A 17,835-nucleotide genomic window follows, 5' to 3' on the forward strand; every position below is an offset into this window, starting at 1 on the left:
CTGGTGTGTGGAGCTTCTATTGAGCATACCTTTGCCTCCCCCCCCCCCGCCTCTTGCCATGAAGTGGGAAAATAATTATCAGATGATAAGTGCCTTATAGAAGAAGGGATTGTTCTCTACAAAAACATCCCTAACTCTGCTTAACTGTTCACAATCTTAGTACTGCTCAATTGTGTGTGCTTCAAGATAAATGCATATACAGGATGTTGGCTTAGATGTGCACCTGTGCTTAGGACTCCTTTTGTGAGAGCACTACCTTTTACTGCCATGCAAGTATCTGCTTTGTATTTTAATTTATTATTAGATATGGTTGAGATATATAGATACACACACACACACACACACACACACACACACACACACAAATTGAGGACCTAAGTAGAGGTTTCTGAATTTCTTAATTAAAATCCCTATAAAGAAATAGCAGCACTCCCTTCACATAGGTAAAACCCCTGGTCTAGAATTCATAATAAGTCACTCATGTAGGCTATAATCTACGCATAGCCTAGAAAGAAGCTAATATTCTTGTCCATACAGTGGTACCTTGATTTACAAACGCTTCAGGTTTCAAATGCTTCAGGTTACAAACTCCGCTAACCTGGAAGAGTTACCTCGAGCTGAGAACTTTGCCTCAGGATGAGAACGGAAATTGTGTGCTGGCGGCGCAGCGGCAGCAAGAGGCCCCATTAGCGAAAGCATGCCTCTAGTTAAGAACAGTTTCTGGTTAAGAACGGACCTCCAGAACGAATTAAGTTCGTAACTAGAGGTACCACTGTATTCTGATACTCACAGGTTTCGTGGTTTTCCCTGGGCTTCATGGCAAGTCAAAAGTTATTTCCCTTATTTGTACATTTTGGGCCATAAATGAACAGCGATGGCTGCTTTTCAATATAATGTTTGTACTGAGAACCAGTGTGGTCCTGCAGATGGAGCAAATGTCAGAGTATATCCACTAACCCCTCTAGAAATTTGTAGGTTGCTGCAGAGCAAGAAGCAAAGTCATGTTTCCATTGACAAACTTTCCTTCCAGCTTCCAGAAATCCTTCCCTTGTGAACGTACATATCAACCACCCTCCGGAAGCTGCTGTGCAGATCCATCAGGTAGCTCGAGTGAAAAGTGACGCAGATCAGTCGGAAGAGAACAGTGTTGAAGCTGTGTTGATATCTCAGTTTCCATTGGGATCCCACCAGTACAGTGATAACACCACCACCATCACCATCAACAACAACAACATTGTCACAGAGAGACATCAGCAGCAGCAGAGGCCTCAGGACCTAGTGGGAAAGTGTTACATGGAGTCAGTGCATGGAAAGGTCAGAGCTATTCTGTCTTAACTCAATTTTGTTCACACACTTGGGGTGTAGGTTATGGAATGTGAGAATAATGGATGCAGTGTATGTGAACCCTGAGCATGCGCATGAAATGTCATTTTGTATTATTTGATTTTATTTATTGAAAACATTTGTATCCCACCTTCTGTTGAAAAATCCAAGGTAACGTCATAAGGTAATGTTGAATGCAATAAAAAAATAATAAAATGCAAAAATTATCATCAAGCAAAAGAAGCAGCGGCGGAAAACTAATGGATAAAAGCAGGTAAAAATGATGAAATAGAGGCAGCTACAAACATTTAAAAGATCAAGGACAATGATTCAGGCATTTTGGTCCACCAGGGAGAATGTACGATTATTTTTAAAATTACCTCAGCCTACAAATGCTCTAGAAAGTCAAACAAAAAATGCCAGGCAGGGTTCATTCAATTCTGTAGGTAGCGCTTTTTCCTTCCCCCAGAAACTCTTCCTCACAAAGGAGGCAGCTGAGCCTGTGGTCTGAAGCACTTTGCACATCTTCAAAGAGCACATCTAGTCCTGTGAATCAATAGAAGTGCTGATCAACTGATGCTACCTTGACCATACATTGTTCTGAGACTTTTTGTTCCAGCTTTTTTACGGTCTGTTTTTCCTCATACACATACACTCAAACAATCTGGGTCCAAAGGACACTCTTTTTATAGCTACTTACGATTTTAGTAGGAAATGAATATATATGGAAACTCTTCTCACAATAAACAAATGCTTGGTATTGATTAAAATTCATTTCCCTTGAAGCTTCTAGGGAAAGAAAATTCACATGAGTGGTGCAATCTAGCCCTGCTCTTTTCCTCCCTTCCCTTCCCTCCCCTCCCCTCCCCTCCCCTCCCCTTCCTTCTTGTTTCATAGATTCTGTGGAATTATACAAGAGTTCAGAATAATGCTTGTGTGTATTTTTTAGATTGCTACATTGCATTTTTAACCCAGATTTTCAGGGGACAGTCTGTGTCATTTGGGATCCATGCCCAAGGCAATCAATTTTGACATTAGTCAGACTCGGCTCCATCCTGATTCCTAGTACTAGGTCTTCTCAGCCAAGCAATTCTACATGGATTCATTCTGAAAATTTGGTATGAAACATTTTGCCTATAATAATAGGGTTGGAAAATCCCAATTCCACTTTATGAGAGTAAATGATCCATGCAGTCGCTGTTTTTCTTAAGTACTTATTTGTTCCCCCAAGTGCTGACTGGCGGATTTAGTGAAAGGCGGAGAGACATTTAGGCCTTACTTCATCTCAGGTAGGGTTCTATAGGTACCTTCAGGGGGTGGGAGTGGGGAAAGCAGCTACCTTGTTCTTCTCTTGTTTCGTTCCACTGGAGCAGGGTCCGCAGCGGAGCAGACTAGGTGATGGCTAGGAGCCTGGGCAGGAAGCATTTGTCTCTTCCGTTTCAGTCTGAAGCCATACTTATTGGAATGTGAGTGCTGGGCACACGGCCATTTTGGCGATGGATGAGTGCCAGATTTGGCCTGTGGACTACGACAATTCAGCTCTAATGGGGGAGACTGTAATCCAGAGGGCCTTGTTAGGAGGGGGGAAAATACTCATTAAGTAAATGAAAACGCCTTGCCACAAATGTCCCCACAAGGTCTGGAATTGCCTACCCATCCCGCGAGTTAATAGATGTACGTCTGTGAAAAGGCATTTGTTTTATCCAAAGGCTTTGCTTGGTGATATTATCTCTGGGTCATGCTCTGCTGCTCAAACATAACAGTAATACCTTGTATCTAATACTAATACCCTGGCTTTCCAAGAGCCAAAGATACAGCCAGGCTCTCGTTTTCCTGTCTGCGAGACTCTTTACTGTCTTAAAATACAACTCTGGCCCTACAGGGAGCATGGGTACCTGTAATGACACCTAAGAATAATGCAAGCACTATTGTTAGGGATGGAGGAGAAGTTTGTTTGGTTTGCATTTCACTGCGAAACTCCTTAACACAAAGTGAAGGAACAGCTATCCTTTACACTGCTCTGAATTTTGCAATGTAGTTCTCTAACCCAAAAATGTCTGTGTTAGGGGAAAGGGCACAGATAAAATGTCATATTAGTGTAAATAACATGCAAAATGCTCAGCGTGAGGGGAAAATGTGTACATGAAACAAAAATGCATTTGTTAGGAGAAATGTTCTTGGAAATGCATATAATTTTTATGTGGTCTTTTTTTTTTTTTAAGCCCATTAAGTGATGTGGAACGGAACTTAAAGAATGGAAAAAGTAGAAACCGAGAGAAACCAACACTGACAGATTTATTCATCCCTAACCCCTACTCTTTCACAGAAAGGCAGGCCTGTACTTCTCCTTTCCATCACTGGCATCTTGGCACCTTTAGCTGTGGTCTACAATGTGGTGCCCCTGAAAGAATGGATTGAAAGATTGGGCATAGGGCTTAACATGGCCTTCCTCCCAAATTACAAATAGCACAAGATTCTGATGCTATCTCTTTTCCCCCCATTTCTCTTTCTAGTGTGCTGACCCACTACCTGGTCTGGCCAGCTATGAGGATTGTTGTGGCAGTGTGGGGGCCTTTTGGGGGGTCAGCAAATGCATCCCATGTCCATCAAAACCAGGTAAGTGCTATCTAAGGGAGAAATCATTAGCATTGCCATCTACAAGTCCTGTAGGGCCAATGCAGGGCGTGAGGCTGAACATAAACTGGGTTGTTACTGATCCATTTGGACTGACCCATTTGGAACTGGGAAGTAGCCCAAGGCATGTCCCCTTGTTTCAGAGACACTGTTTCTTCCTGGACATGATCCTCAATGCACTTGGGCAGGAGAAAGCATGTAATATGGTCTTCTCAGGGGTGATTACTTGGCTGCAGTGTCAGTTTAGGTGCCAGCAGGAATTGGTTTGACGCGGTTGCTGGCTCAGAACTTTGTGGTCTGCTTATATACCAGATCTGTAAAACCCAAGGGCAGTCTGATGTTTGTTCCATGTCAGAGAAATTAGGCAGGAGAAAACTGGAAAACAGTGCCCGTCATTTTAGGAGGTATGCCTGCATATTGGCTGGTGAGGTTGCATACTCAGCCTTACAGACTTACAGGCCTGCTTTAGATGAAGACTTGGCAGGGGCTCTGGAAATAACACTACATCAAACAATTGGCAGGGTGGAATCTAGAGTCCATTCCAGGGGCATACAAATCCAGTTCTGCATTTTCTTTTCCCAGTACCCAAAGAGATTGATGCAGAACAAAGGTAGAGGTTATTCTGAAAGGAGCATGGCGCTTCCATTGGCTTATTTCTTGGTGTGCACTGGAAAGACCTAGTGAATGAAGAGGGAGACTGACTTAGTGTTCTTCCAGAGTGGTGGCTGCTAGGTCTACCCATTTATTGCACTTCTCCTGGAATCTGCATGCTGAATTGCCCACACTATTGGGTATGCCAGGGCTGTGTAGGTAGGGAAGGGGCAAAGTTTAGTGCCTGGTTTTAAATATTTTTTTCTTATCAGTTTTTAAAATAAATACTTGAATTGTGACAAGTTCGCCTTTAATTAGACACTGTGGCAGGATTACGGTCATCAGGTTCCCCTGCCCCCACCCCATGGGTAGCATGTGCCGAGAAGTAATTGATAATTAGCTCTTGTTCTGCTTTGTATTTATATACTTAAACCTATATTGCTTTTTATTTTATTTTTAATAGTATTGGATTTATTCTATGTTTGTTAAATTGTTTATTTTGCCATTTTTTAAATTGATTTAGCTGCTCTCTATTTCATATATTTGTATTATGATGTTTTGAATGTTTGTTGTAAGCCACTTTGGGCAAAACTGATGGTGGAAAAGTGGCATATAAGTAATCTTAATCAACCAAGTAAGAGAAGGATCAAACTGCTATGATGAAAATGAAGATGGCATTGTCTTGATCTATGTTATCAGGCTTGAGGCCATAGCAATTATATTATTATTAATTATTATTATTATTATTATTACTTACTTACACCCCACCCATCTGACTTTTTAATTTATTTATTTATTTCGATTGCGTCATGCTAACACGGCTACCTACCTGAATCTAGATTTTTAGGACCAGTGTTATGCGGTCCTGGCAGCTGCTCCCATGTTTCTGTGTCACCTTCAAAGATAGCCCACTAATTATTTCACACAAAAATATCCAGGTATGCCAGTGACATTCACATAGACATATTCCACACAGCAGTCATAACAACAACAACGACAACAATTATTATATATTTATTTATACTCCACCCTTTTTCCTGATGGAATTCAAGGTGGTTTACAGGTAAAAAAGAAGACCACTAAAAACATTGAAAAATCTATCATTAAAATTGAATTAAAAATGGATAGAATTAAAGCTATATACGTACATACAAGTATATAAAATCTGTTTAAATAAACAAACTATGTTAGGAAAGTATTTCAGTTTCCCAGGTGCAAAATAAATAAAGTAAAAATAAAAACACCAGCACCAAAACAGATGTGCAATTTTGAGGGGAGGGGAATTTGACTGTGGGGAAGAAATTAGTAACGAACACATTTAGGGCTCCATAACTGATTGTGCAGAAAGGCCCCCAAATGGCCCTTGCATTCCACAAGACAAAATCAAGCTTCAGTCTGTTAATGAGCTGCTCCCTAGTGGGACATGTGAAAATCAGCCCACAGCCTCAAGAAGGGATTATTATATCAGAAAGGGCAATCTCGTGTGATCAAAGAAGTAGTTGCTGTAAGATTGGAAGTGGCCAACCTGTGTTTGCATCACAGGTTCTTTCGATTTGGGACACATTTAGCTTGTTTTTGTCAAAGGAACCTGTCCAGGGTCTACTCTTGAGTTCATCTTTATCCTTTCTAAGACTTGCTGGATAAAGGAAATCCATATCTTCTTGCACAATGATCTTGATGCCAGCTTTAGGTTTGAAGGACTGTCAGAAGCTTTTTGCATAACCTTCTCTGTCATGGCAGCTGCGATTTCTGTTAGCCCAGCTGACTTTCATTTGTGCTGCCATGGACTGAACCAGTTACGCAACAGCTGGTGCAGTGTAACAAACTCAGCATGGATGGGCTTATGGCACTTGTGGCCATAGTCTTTTAACCGGTTGCCTTGAGATGTAGTAAGCTGAACCATGCATTCAGCACTTAGAAATTGCATGGCTGGGTAGCTGTAAGTCATGGGCTGGAATAAATCATCTTTGCTTACAGATGTGTCAGATTGCAGTCCAGGTCTGGCTTCTTGGAGTGCTATGGAAGGATTCAACTCTGCCCATTCATCCATTCTTGTGTGTGTCTGTGGGGGGGGGGGAGGGAGAGGGAGAGAATGAACTCAATGTCATGGACTGGCTAGTTGCCAAGAAGAAGAGTTTGGATTTAATATCCCGCTTTATCACTTCCCGAAGGAGTCTCAAAGCAGCTAACAATCTCCTTTCCCTTCCTCCCCCACAACAAACACTCTGTGAGGTGAGTGAGGCTGAGAGACTTCAAAGAAGTGTGACTAGCCCAAAGTCACCCAGCAGCTGCATGTGGAGGAGCGGGGAAGCGAACCCAGTTCACCAGATTATGAGTCTACCGCTCTTAACCACTACTCCACACTGGAGTGGTGGGAGGCATCAGCTGGGAAACCCCCAAGGGAAGAAAGCCCAGAACCCAAGGGATTGGTTGTGAAACAATGATGAGTGGGCAGAGGGAGCAGACTGGAAGGAGGAGGTGTCGGAAGCTGAAGAGGTAACAAGGTTTAGTGAGCAAGAAGAGGTGGTGGCAGAGAGCAGTCAAGAAGCAGAGGCAGAAGCAGAGACTGGTGAGGAGGGGGCCCGAGAGGTAGGCTGCCAGGGAGTATCTCTCTCAGGCTGTAATCAGGTTCCTTCCCATTGTTCTCCCAGAACACAGAGAGGAACGAAGAGGGCAGAGCAAAGAGAGACAAGGCAAAGGAGCCACAGGTTGCTGGGGAAGGACCCAGGGGAGGAGCCTTAGAGAGCAGTGGGAAATGGCTTCAGCTCTTGCAAGTACCTCACTGGGGCAAGACCTACTGGGAAGAGTTGTGTAATTGACATCTGGGGAGAATTTTTAAAAGGCGGTGCTTTGTCCTGGATCGGGGGAAAAAGCTCAACATTTGTCGAGGTGTCCTGGGTTTTACGTTTTGAAATATGCCGACCCTATGCCTATGCCTGCACTCTTTTGGTTTTTTTGATTATAGAGTTAACTTCACTGACACTGGCTGTTTTATTGCTGACCTGCTCCTCACACCCGCTGCTGATACTCATACACCTGCGCATTCCCCCAGCTGCTGCTGTGTAGCTCAACCAGTTCTGTACTTTCATTGCCTCGATTCCTTTTAGAACTAACAACTCACATATATCACATTTCTCACATTTAAAAAAAACTTTTTTGTTGTTGTTTTTGTTCTAATGAGAGAAAACGTGTGTTGGGAAGTTGCGATGGGTAGTGTTGAGTATGGTATTCAACGCATTCCCTCAATGGACCTCCCACTGAGTCAGCCAAGGGTTGGCAAATAGGTGGCAGATCGCCCAGATTAACCCAGAGTCACTGAGAGATGCTGAACGATGTTACAAGCTGCACACCATTCCTTGAACTAGAATGGAAAAACATTGTTAAAACCAAATCCTTGCCCATCCTCACTGGGATAATGATAAAAAGATGACTCAGATAAAATATTGCAAACTGCTAATGAAGTCTATGAAAATAACTTTGCCAAGCAGAATGGCTCCATAGCACCCCAGAGGCTGCTCAACTCCCGCTGAGTGTGCTGTGGGGCAATTTTTAAATGGAAAAAGGGAGTTGATTCTATGGAAATGGAATTTATGTAGTGCTTTTCATTAAGTGTGCATTTCTGTGAGTCTTTTCATCCTGTGGAATTTCAGCATGAGTTACTCATCTCTCTCTCTCTGGAGCGGTCCCCAAAGATTTAGAATAGAGACTCTACTTACTTGAAAAGGGCCAGTGCATTGTCTTTGTTGAATGCATACTTTTTGTTTCAACTTTCTGTTAGCTCACGTCTCTTTTCTAGCAAAGTGCAGCTGGAAGTGCTCTGCTAATTGTTCTGCAGTGCATAGGAGGGTAACCAAGCAATTTTAATTGCTTAAATAGATTCAGTGGAATTGCTTGAATGGAAATCTATCCCAGACACCAAAGCTGTTGGAGGCTTTATTTTTTAAAGTGCCCTTGAATTTGTATGATCAGAAATCTATATCCCATGATAGAATCATATTGTCGAGAAAGAGTAAAAGGACATCCATTCCAAGCCTCTCTTTCTTCAGACTTCCATGCAGTTTACCCTGTTTGAAGCCCCTGGGCATCCAAGCCATTTTAGGCCTGCTGTGAATTTAAAGCTGCAGCTTATTAAGAAGGAATGCAGCTTGCTTGGGCTCAGCGGTCTCCACTTAGGTGTTCAGCTGGATGGCTAACTAACTGCCCAGGTGACTCTCCCTCCAAACTCACTCCTCTCACAGCAAGCAAACTGAATTTGCAGAGCAAATACTTGCACTCACATACTACAATGAGCAGGAAACCCAGAAGTGGGTATTTTCGACTTTTTTTTCTTTTTCTTTTTCTGGACGCTTTACTTAATTCCAACCCCTGGTTGAAGCAAATAGACTCAAAGCAATCTTGGCACTTTCAGGAAGCAATTTTAATGCTGCTCTTCTGATTATAGTTCCTCTTTCAATGCTCTCATGGCTTCTTATGTTTTAATGTTAGTAATTTAATATTCCACTTTATATATATCATTTTCAATAATTATTAAACATACTTTTATATCTTATGCAATTTTTTGACTTCCATCAATCACATCTGAAAATTTCCCAATCTTTTCACTTAATATACATTTCTTACTTTCACTATTACATTTAAATCTCATAACTCATATCTCTCTTCTTTCTCAGTAATTTAATATTCCTGCTCCAGCAGCTAAGATGTTTCAGTGACCGGTCTTTTTAATTGTTGTGTTGTTATTCTGCACATGTTGTCCTTGTTTCCTGTCTCTTCATGAGCTGCAGGAGGAGGCAGTGGCTGCCACCAGCTTGGATGACTTTAAAAGAAAATTAGACAAACTCAGTGGCTACCATCCATGATGGCGATGCTCTGACTCTGCAGATGGAGGCAGCCGTGCTTCTGAATACCAATTGCTGGAAACCACAGTAGGCGAAAGTGTTCTTACACTCAGGTCCTGCTTCCGGATTTCCCCCAGGCGTCTGGTTGGCCACTGAGACAACAGAATGCTGGACCAGATGGACCATTGGCCTGATCCAATAGTCTCTTCTTGTGTTCCTGCTTTATAGTGCTAGATTATCATTGCAACCCAGTATGTTAAAGAAGACAAACACAACCTCACTTAAGAAAAAGGCATGCAAAGCAAGGATGTATATTCCTCAGCAAGAAGGCTGCCTTACCCACTCCCTTTACATTGTAATGGGAGTACAGTGGACGCTCGGGTTGCGAATGTGATCCGTGTGGGATGCACGTTCGCAACCCGCAGCATTTGCAACCCGCAGCGGTGCGTCTGTGCACGCGCGGGTTCCAATTCAGCGCTTCTGCGCATGCGCAAAACACGATTTAGCACTTCTGCACATGTGCGACCGCCAAAACCTGGAAGTTGTGGGTGAACATATCAGACGACACAGCAATTCTTCAAACAGCTCTTGTTTATTCACAGGCCAAAACAGAACTGAACTGAAGGGTTCAGCCAGCCTGCTTATATAGAGCTCCACTAGAACGCAACAGTAACCATTTTCTGTAACTATCCAATCACTGAACGTCACTTTCAATCCCTTATTAGCATATGTGGACCTGAGTGAAAACTATCTACAGTATCCCCCTGCTGGCCCAGGGTGAGAACTTCAGTATATAACAGTAACCTGTTCCGGTACTTCCGGGTTTAGGTGCGTGCTTAACCTGAAAAAGCGCAACCTGAAGTGTCTGTAACCCGAGGTATGACTGCAATGTGCTAATGGGAGTCACAGCCAAATAAAACACCACAGGAAATGTATGTGGTCCAGGACTGGACCTAAGTTTGAGGGAGTCCTAGGCAAATGTTCCCTGCATTTGGTGGGACATGGTAGGGAGCAGCACTACCATTTTGTTTTCTTCCAGTGCCCCTGATGTAGCATCGCCCTGGGGCATTGTGGGAAATTAAATGGGAAATTTTATCCCCCCCTACACACACTGGTGGCTCTCATTGGCTTTGTCACATGGCCCTGGAGTGACACCAGCAATATTGTGTGCAGTTCAAATGACAACTTGCTGGCCCAACCACCTGGCAAGGCAGGTGTCATGGCTCAGGGCCAGTGTCAGTGCACTGGGAGGTCCTGTTGTGGTGCTGGGACCCAGCAGCTACCCAAAATGCCATGTTCTGTTGCTTGGCCTGCTTTGTTCACAGTTACACTTCTTCAGAGACACTCATGTTAACCTAGATTAAATTACACTAGGCTGAATGTTGAATACCATCTATCTCAGAAGTCAGCATTTTACACTAGCCCCTTCCTTTGTTCCTACGAATCATGAACGGCTTTCTTATCCGCCGCTTTCCTCCTCACTGTTGCACAGTCTCCTCTAGCAGCTTAGTTCCTTAACATCATCTACTCCATGTGCTTATTCTCCAAGTAATGATATCTTTTCTTCTTGTTGGAACCTGCCGTCGCTCCTGTTTGTCATATAGGCAGTTCACTGTTTTCTGGCATGGTTCCATCACCTTCCTGTCAGCAGTGGCTCACAGCCCCCCAAGCAGCCATGCTGGGCCCCCTGCAGAGATTAACTGTGACTGTTAAAGCCGATTTCTACGCAGCTACTTCGACATGCAGCTCAGCAAGTCAGCTTGGCGTTTTGTAGCTAATCATTCATAGCAGTGACTCCATTCTGGCTTCTGTTAGCCCCCAGGCCGCCCTCTTTCATATGCAGCTGCCTGCACTGATGTAAGGCATGCTTGGAGCACTGGAGCAGACATGTAGCCTAGAATTGAGCGCATCAAAGTGTGCGGCCAGTTCCAAGCATTATCTGCAAACAAGTTCCTCTAATTGAGAGCTTGGCACCCTGAGGGCTCCTGAGGAGTGGCATGTACACGTGCCACATTTTAAATACCTTAGAAGTTGGCTAGGGCAGGATTCTTACGCCCAATTTAGAGTTTATACAGAAACTGTGATTACCTGCCCCTGGCCAAAGCTTTTTCTTGAACCGAAGGTACTGCAAAAAAAATTAAAAATCCAACTGTATATTAGTCCATAGCCTGCCATGTACTCACACGTGAATATTCATTACTCTGGCTTGTGTCCTAAAGTAAGTTAATTTTAGGAAGTTCACAGGTGGAAGGTTTCCTGTCCACAATTTCTCCTCTCCATACCCTCCTGAAAAAGCCCCCATGGAAAGTCAGGAGTCCCTCCTGAACAATGCAGTGGGACACAGGAGTTTCTTGAGGAGGTGGGAATCCCCCAAGTTTTGTCTAGCTTTGGGATAGTCTTCCTTTCCCTCTTATCTTCCCAAACCCTACCTATCCCCTTGACCCTGTGGAGAGGCTTTTTGTGGAGCACAGGTTGGTTTGGGGGGCAGGTCAGGTAAAGGAGAGCATTGGAAACTTTTTCTGTGAACTTCTCTAAGTTGTCTTAGGATTCAAGCTTCTGCAGTCAAAATATATTATTTTGTCCAACTTAGAAAGTCAAGTGGTCCAACGTTTGGAACACTGACTTAGAACTGAGAAGCCTGGTGGTAGCATAGACCTGCGACACTGTTTATAAGTTGAGATACTGTTCCTGCCTGCACATTTTTTGCCATTTCTCTGTCAGGTTTCTCCATGCATGAGTTACACAATGGGTCCCTGGTTTAGATGCAGAACCTTTAGTGCAGTTACTGCTACAAGGCAGAGAATAAGAAGGGGAAAGTACATTATGACTGGATGATACATTAGTTATCTGAAATAATCAAGATGCCAGTTTTGTTCTTTTTGAAATAATAGTAGTAGTTGTTGTAGTAATAATCATAATAATAACCATAACCACAACAACTCAAAGCAACAAAAGGGGTGGAGAATTGCTATCAGAAAGAAAAAGCCACAGGAAGTCTTTTCAGGGTACAAATTAATACCAGACTGTAGGAGGTGAGTTTATTTGTTTATTGCTTATAAATGTATTATGTATTAAATTTGTATACTGCCCTTCATCCATGGATCTCAGGGCAGTTCACAACATACTGTAAATTTACAATAATACATAATAAAAATAAGGACAAAAACAAACCAATAATTCCCCCCTCCCACAACACATTTAAAAGGGCATCTGATGTCAATCAGCCAAAGGCCTGGGTGAAGAGGAACGTTTTCACCTGGTGCCTATAGATGTATAATGAAGGCGCCTGCCAAACCTCCATTTGTGTTTGTAAGCAATGGTGTTGCTCTTTTGTTTATCTGCTGATGCAGCATATGAAATATATGGAAATGAAATCTTTTCCACAGCACAATGGACTACCTATCCAGTGAATTATCTTTTCTTCATTTTTGTTCATCTTGTATGAATGCCTTTGTGGAGCTCATGCGATGCGTTGCTATGACCACAGGAGTCTCAAGTTTAAGACTCTGAATGGTGTACTTTCTCCCGTGTTTCTAGGCTTCTAATTGCATCTAATCTCCCAATAAAATGACAAATCTTTCCCCTTCTCTCAGCTTGGGATCGTTGTTTGCTTGTAGACATAACAGAGACTGACATGGCACTGAATGGACACTAGGGAAATAGGTTCCTGTCCCGGCAGTAGGTGGAGGCCCTGGCTTTAGCCACCTGCAGAGTGCTGGTGGTTGAAACAAAGCCTACTGTTTGCAGATCTGGCAGTACAGTAAGACTTACAGGTTACATCATTTTAACCTTCAGCCAAGTCTTCAGGCAGGGCTGATATCCCACTTTCCCCCAAGGAAGGATCTCTCAGATGCCTGTTAGTCTAAGCCACATTTCCTCTTTCTGGAGAGAATTATAAACACACACACACAGTTGAGAAGTCCTAATCCTTTCTGGCTGCCTCTACAGATGCAGTCACTGGCTGTGCTTAGTCAGAACATCTGACCTGTTTGCTTGAAGTGACTTTGTTCTCCTTCCTTATATCACATCCAAGTCCAGGAATCCAGAGCAGCAGGATCAGTCTATTTGGAATGAAGGGAATGAGAAGGTCAGCTGCAATTCTCCTTCAAACCTGGCTTTTGGTTTTAATGACTTCACTCTTTTTGGACCACCGTTGACTAAATGGTGACTTCATACGTATGGAAGGAGATGCTTGAATGGTGTTTGAATGGTGGTCTAGATTATAGGTGTCTAATTTGTGGTATAGATCAGTGTCACAAATCGTGCAAGCAGCAGTGGTTTGTGGCACTTCTGGATGGGAGTAGGAGAATCAGGCGTCTCTAGCACTGTCTAGCACCTCGGAGTTTTTTTTTTTTTACTAGAAGCAAAACCAATTCAAAGCATGGGGTGGCAAGCACACTGCGGTGTATATTACACTGGCACCATCTCATACTGTGAGCATGATTTTTAGCATGCTTGCATACCCTCCAACATTTCTCCAGTGAAAATAGGGGCATCCCTCTTAATGAGGGTGAGAGAGGAGAGCGTTAAAATATGGTCTGAAGCTCAACATCAAAAAAACAAAGATCATGGCCACTGGTCTCATCACCTCCTGGCAAATAGAAGGGGAAGAAATGGAGGCAGCGAGAGATTTTACTTTCTTGGGCTCCATGATCACTGCAGATGGTGACAGCAGACATGAAATTAAAAGATGCCTGCTTCTTCAGAGAAAAGCAATGACAAACCTAGACAGCATCTTAAAAAGCAGAGGCATCACCTTGCCGACAAAGGTCCATATAGTTAAAGCCATGGTTTTCCCAGTAGTGATGTATGGAAGTGAGAGCTGGACCATAAAGAAGGCTGATCACCGAAGAATTGATGCTTTTGAATTATGGTGCTGGAGAGGCTCTTGAGAGTCCCGTGGACTGCAAGAAGATCAAACCTATCCATTCTCAAGGAAATCAGCCCTGAGTGCTCACTGGAAGGACAGATCGTGAAGGTGAGGCTCCAATACTTTGGCCGCCTCAGGAGAAGAGAAGACTCCATGGAAAAGACCCTGATGTTGGGAAAGATGGAAGGCACAAGGAGAAGGGGACGACCTAGGACAAGATGGTTGGACAGTGTTCTCGAAGCTACCAACATCAGTTTGACCAAACTGCAGGAGGCAGTGGAAGACAGGAGTGACTGGCGTGCTCTGGTCCATGGGGTCATGAAGAGTCGGACACGACTAAACAACAACAACCACAATGAAAAGTGGGACATTATGAGATGAAATCAGAAACTGGGATGACTTCTGTAAATCTGGGACTGTCCCTGTCCCTGGAAAATGGGGACACTTGGAGGGTCTGCAAAAAGAGAGAGAGAAAATTATTTGCTCAGTAATTTTGGGCAAAACTAAAAAAGTCCAACAACCTTTCTGTCCAGATTTTCACTTTCCATCCCCTCCCCTCCCTGCACTCAAATATTATTTTCTGGATGTAGAGATCAAAACTACGCAGTGAGACTTGCTTCTCACTGAATAAGCAAGCATGATTGTGCTGTGCATTAATAATCCCACCTTTACTCCTGCATCTGTCCTACATTTCCTTTAAAAATAAATAAATCACTTCAGTTCACTTGAAAAACACGGTGCTGGAGTTTTTCTGGAATTTATTGGCTTACTTATACTCGCCTATAAAAAAAAGGTTTTGAGAGGTTTAATTGTGCATGTTGCCAGCTATTTTTTTTAAAAAATAAAAAACCCATAGACCTATTTTAAGCAACTATTTAAAATTGACTACAGTGAGTCAGGAAACCATGTGTAGCCAAGACTGTGAGAACCTTGTAAAAAAGCAGGGGGAAGGTAGTAAATGAGCCCTGGGCTGTTACTCCAGCACCTAATCAGGAGCCTGTGTCATTCCTTCCACTTTCATTTCCCTTATCACGTGCCACCAGAACGAAGAAAAAAAAATCCCACATAAGCAGAGTGCTTTGGAAAGGCAGTCACAGGTGCCGTTACTGCACAGTTTTGGCAACACCTGACATTAACAGTAGTTGGAAACTGGCAGTGTGGACTTTTGAAAAGAACCATTTAAGCTGATGGACTCTTCCTGCAGGACTTGGGCAAGTCTTAGGCTGCCTATGCACTCTCCTGTATATTTAAAGCCCTCACACACTTCCTCTAAAATCCTGAAAACTGTTGCTTATCCTTCGCATAGCTACAATTCCAAGCACGCTTAACAAACCCCAGTTCCCAATATTTTTTTGGGGGGGGGGTATTGCCTTTCAAACGTGCTCTAAATGTATTGTGTGTATATACAACCGTAGAGCCCATACTCCTTCAGCTGCATATTGTCATGAACAATGTGGTGAGGAGGAATTTGCCTTTTTCTGGTCTGGGATTTGACCCCACATTCAATATAAATTATCATTTAGTGGAAGTGATTATTTAAAAAAACAAAACACTGCAGTTTAGCTTGCTGGTTAATGTTCCTGATTCTCCTGGGAGTGGACAGAGCTGGCTTCAGCACGAGGCAATGTGAAAAGGTCAGCCTATACCAGAATAGGCATAATTTCCCTTCCTCTAGCCTCTAGGGGCATATTTAATTTTTTGCTTAATTTGTGAAAGTGTCTCAATCTAGCACCGATCCTGGAAAGTTCACAGCCGCTTTTACAGGGCCAATTTGCTTTGGAAAAGATAGCATTGGGCACTTAGGATAGCTTTATCATAATTACTTGCACAGAGTAAGCAGGTATTAGGAGACAATACCAATAAGCACATAGCAAGAACTAGATTCACAATCTCATCAGTCCAAATGCTCCCCAAATAGCTCACCAGGCTGTTTGCACACCCAGAGCAGGCAAAACTTATTTCCATTTTCACACCTTGGCAGGTGGATGTGGCTCACATTCTGGGTACTTTGAACAGTTACCATATTTTTTGCTCTATAAGACTGACTTTTTCCCTCCTAAAAAGTAAAGGGAAATGTGTGTGCATCTTATGGAGTGAATGCAGGCTGCGCAGCTATCCCAGAAGCCAGAACAGCAAGAGGGATCGCTGCGCAGCGAAAGCAGCGATCCCTCTTGCTGTTCTGGCTTCTGGGATTCGGAATATTTTTTTCCTTGTTTTCCTCCTCCAGAAACTAGGTGCGTCTTATGGTCTGGTGCGTCTTATAGAGCGAAAAATGCGGTAATTGCCTATTTTGTCCAAACAGCTTGAGTGGCAAACCATGATTCAAAATAATACTGTTGGTAAGGGTAGAGAGGGCACCCTTTATTAATGTATATTGCAGTCCAGTTTTAAGTCTATTGTACTAATCACTGAGAGCAGGAATCACTAGGATTTGTAATTACTTGGTTTGGTTTTTTTAAAATATCTAACTGTGCGATTCAATTAAAAGTAAGATTGAAGGGGGGGTTGCCAAATGCACATTTATGCTTAAATTTGGGATGTTCCAGTATCCTGAGTCTGCCCCAGAACTAAACCTCCTGTTTAATGTGACCTGTCAGTTTTCATGGCAATGAATGGTTTTATACTCAACAATAAAAGTGATATTCTTATTTGTAAGACAAACGGGCACTGTATGTTACTCTTCCAAATTACAAGTCCTTACATATCATGGCAGCAATGACAAACCTAGACAGCATCTTAAAAAGTAGAGACATCACCTTGCCAACAAAGGTCCGTATAGTAAAAGCTATGGTTTTCCCAGTAGTGATGTATGGAAGTGAAAGCTGGACTATAAAGAAGGCTGATCGCCGAAGAATTGATGCTTTTGAATTATGGTGCTGGAGAGGCTCTTGAGAGTCCCATGGACTGCAAGAAGATCAAACCTATCCATTCTGAAGGAAATCAGCCCTGAGTGCTCACTGCAAGGACAGATCCTGAAGCTGAGGCTCCAGTACTTTGGCCACCTCATGAGAAGAGATGACTCCCTGGAAAAGACACTGATGTTGGGAAAGATGGAGGGCACAAGGAGAAGGGGACGACAGAGGACGAGATGGTCGGACAGTGTTCTCGAAGCTACCAGCATGAGTTTGACCAAACTGCGGGAGGCAGTGGAAGACAGGTGTGCCTGGCGTGCTCTGGTCCGTGGGGTCACGAAGAATCGGACATGACTAAATGACTAAACAACAACAACAACAACATATCACAGCCACGAATAACCTGCACATGGCCAGCTCTTTGCATGTCAGTTCTCCAAACAGAAGGAGAAGATGTCAAGCTGTCTACTTTAAAAGAGAAACTTGTTTGACTAAGATTAAAAATGGTACTGCTTGAACATGATTTCTTAGGTCAGAGATGGCCCTCTGTATCTTTTTTTGGACTCCAACTCCCATCAGCCTCAGTCAGTGTGATCAGTGGTCAGGGACGCTGGGAACTGTAGTCCAGCAACATCTGGAGAGCTGAAAGCTCACTATCCCTGCCTCATGTAATGGCAACATCTGAAAGTAAGCATCAAACAGTAATAATAATCTGAAATTCACTGTG

At 43.1% G+C, this 17,835-nt stretch overlaps 1 protein-coding gene across 1 annotated transcript in view; it reads left to right on the plus strand.

Moving 5' to 3' along the window:
* The window catches only part of LTBP2 (latent transforming growth factor beta binding protein 2), a 133,641-nt gene that overhangs the window by 49,862 nt on the left and 65,944 nt on the right, over nt 1-17,835 (plus strand). The window contains exons 7-8 of the mRNA XM_081908600.1: nt 1,031-1,314; nt 3,837-3,939. Coding sequence (XP_081764726.1) covers nt 1,031-1,314; nt 3,837-3,939 — 387 coding nt within the window. The remainder of the gene's footprint in view (nt 1-1,030; nt 1,315-3,836; nt 3,940-17,835) is intronic.

The sequence above is a fragment of the Podarcis melisellensis genome, assembly GCF_964234715.1.
Source record: "Podarcis melisellensis genome assembly, chromosome: 1".
In the NCBI taxonomy this organism is placed as follows: domain Eukaryota; kingdom Metazoa; phylum Chordata; class Lepidosauria; order Squamata; family Lacertidae; genus Podarcis; species Podarcis melisellensis.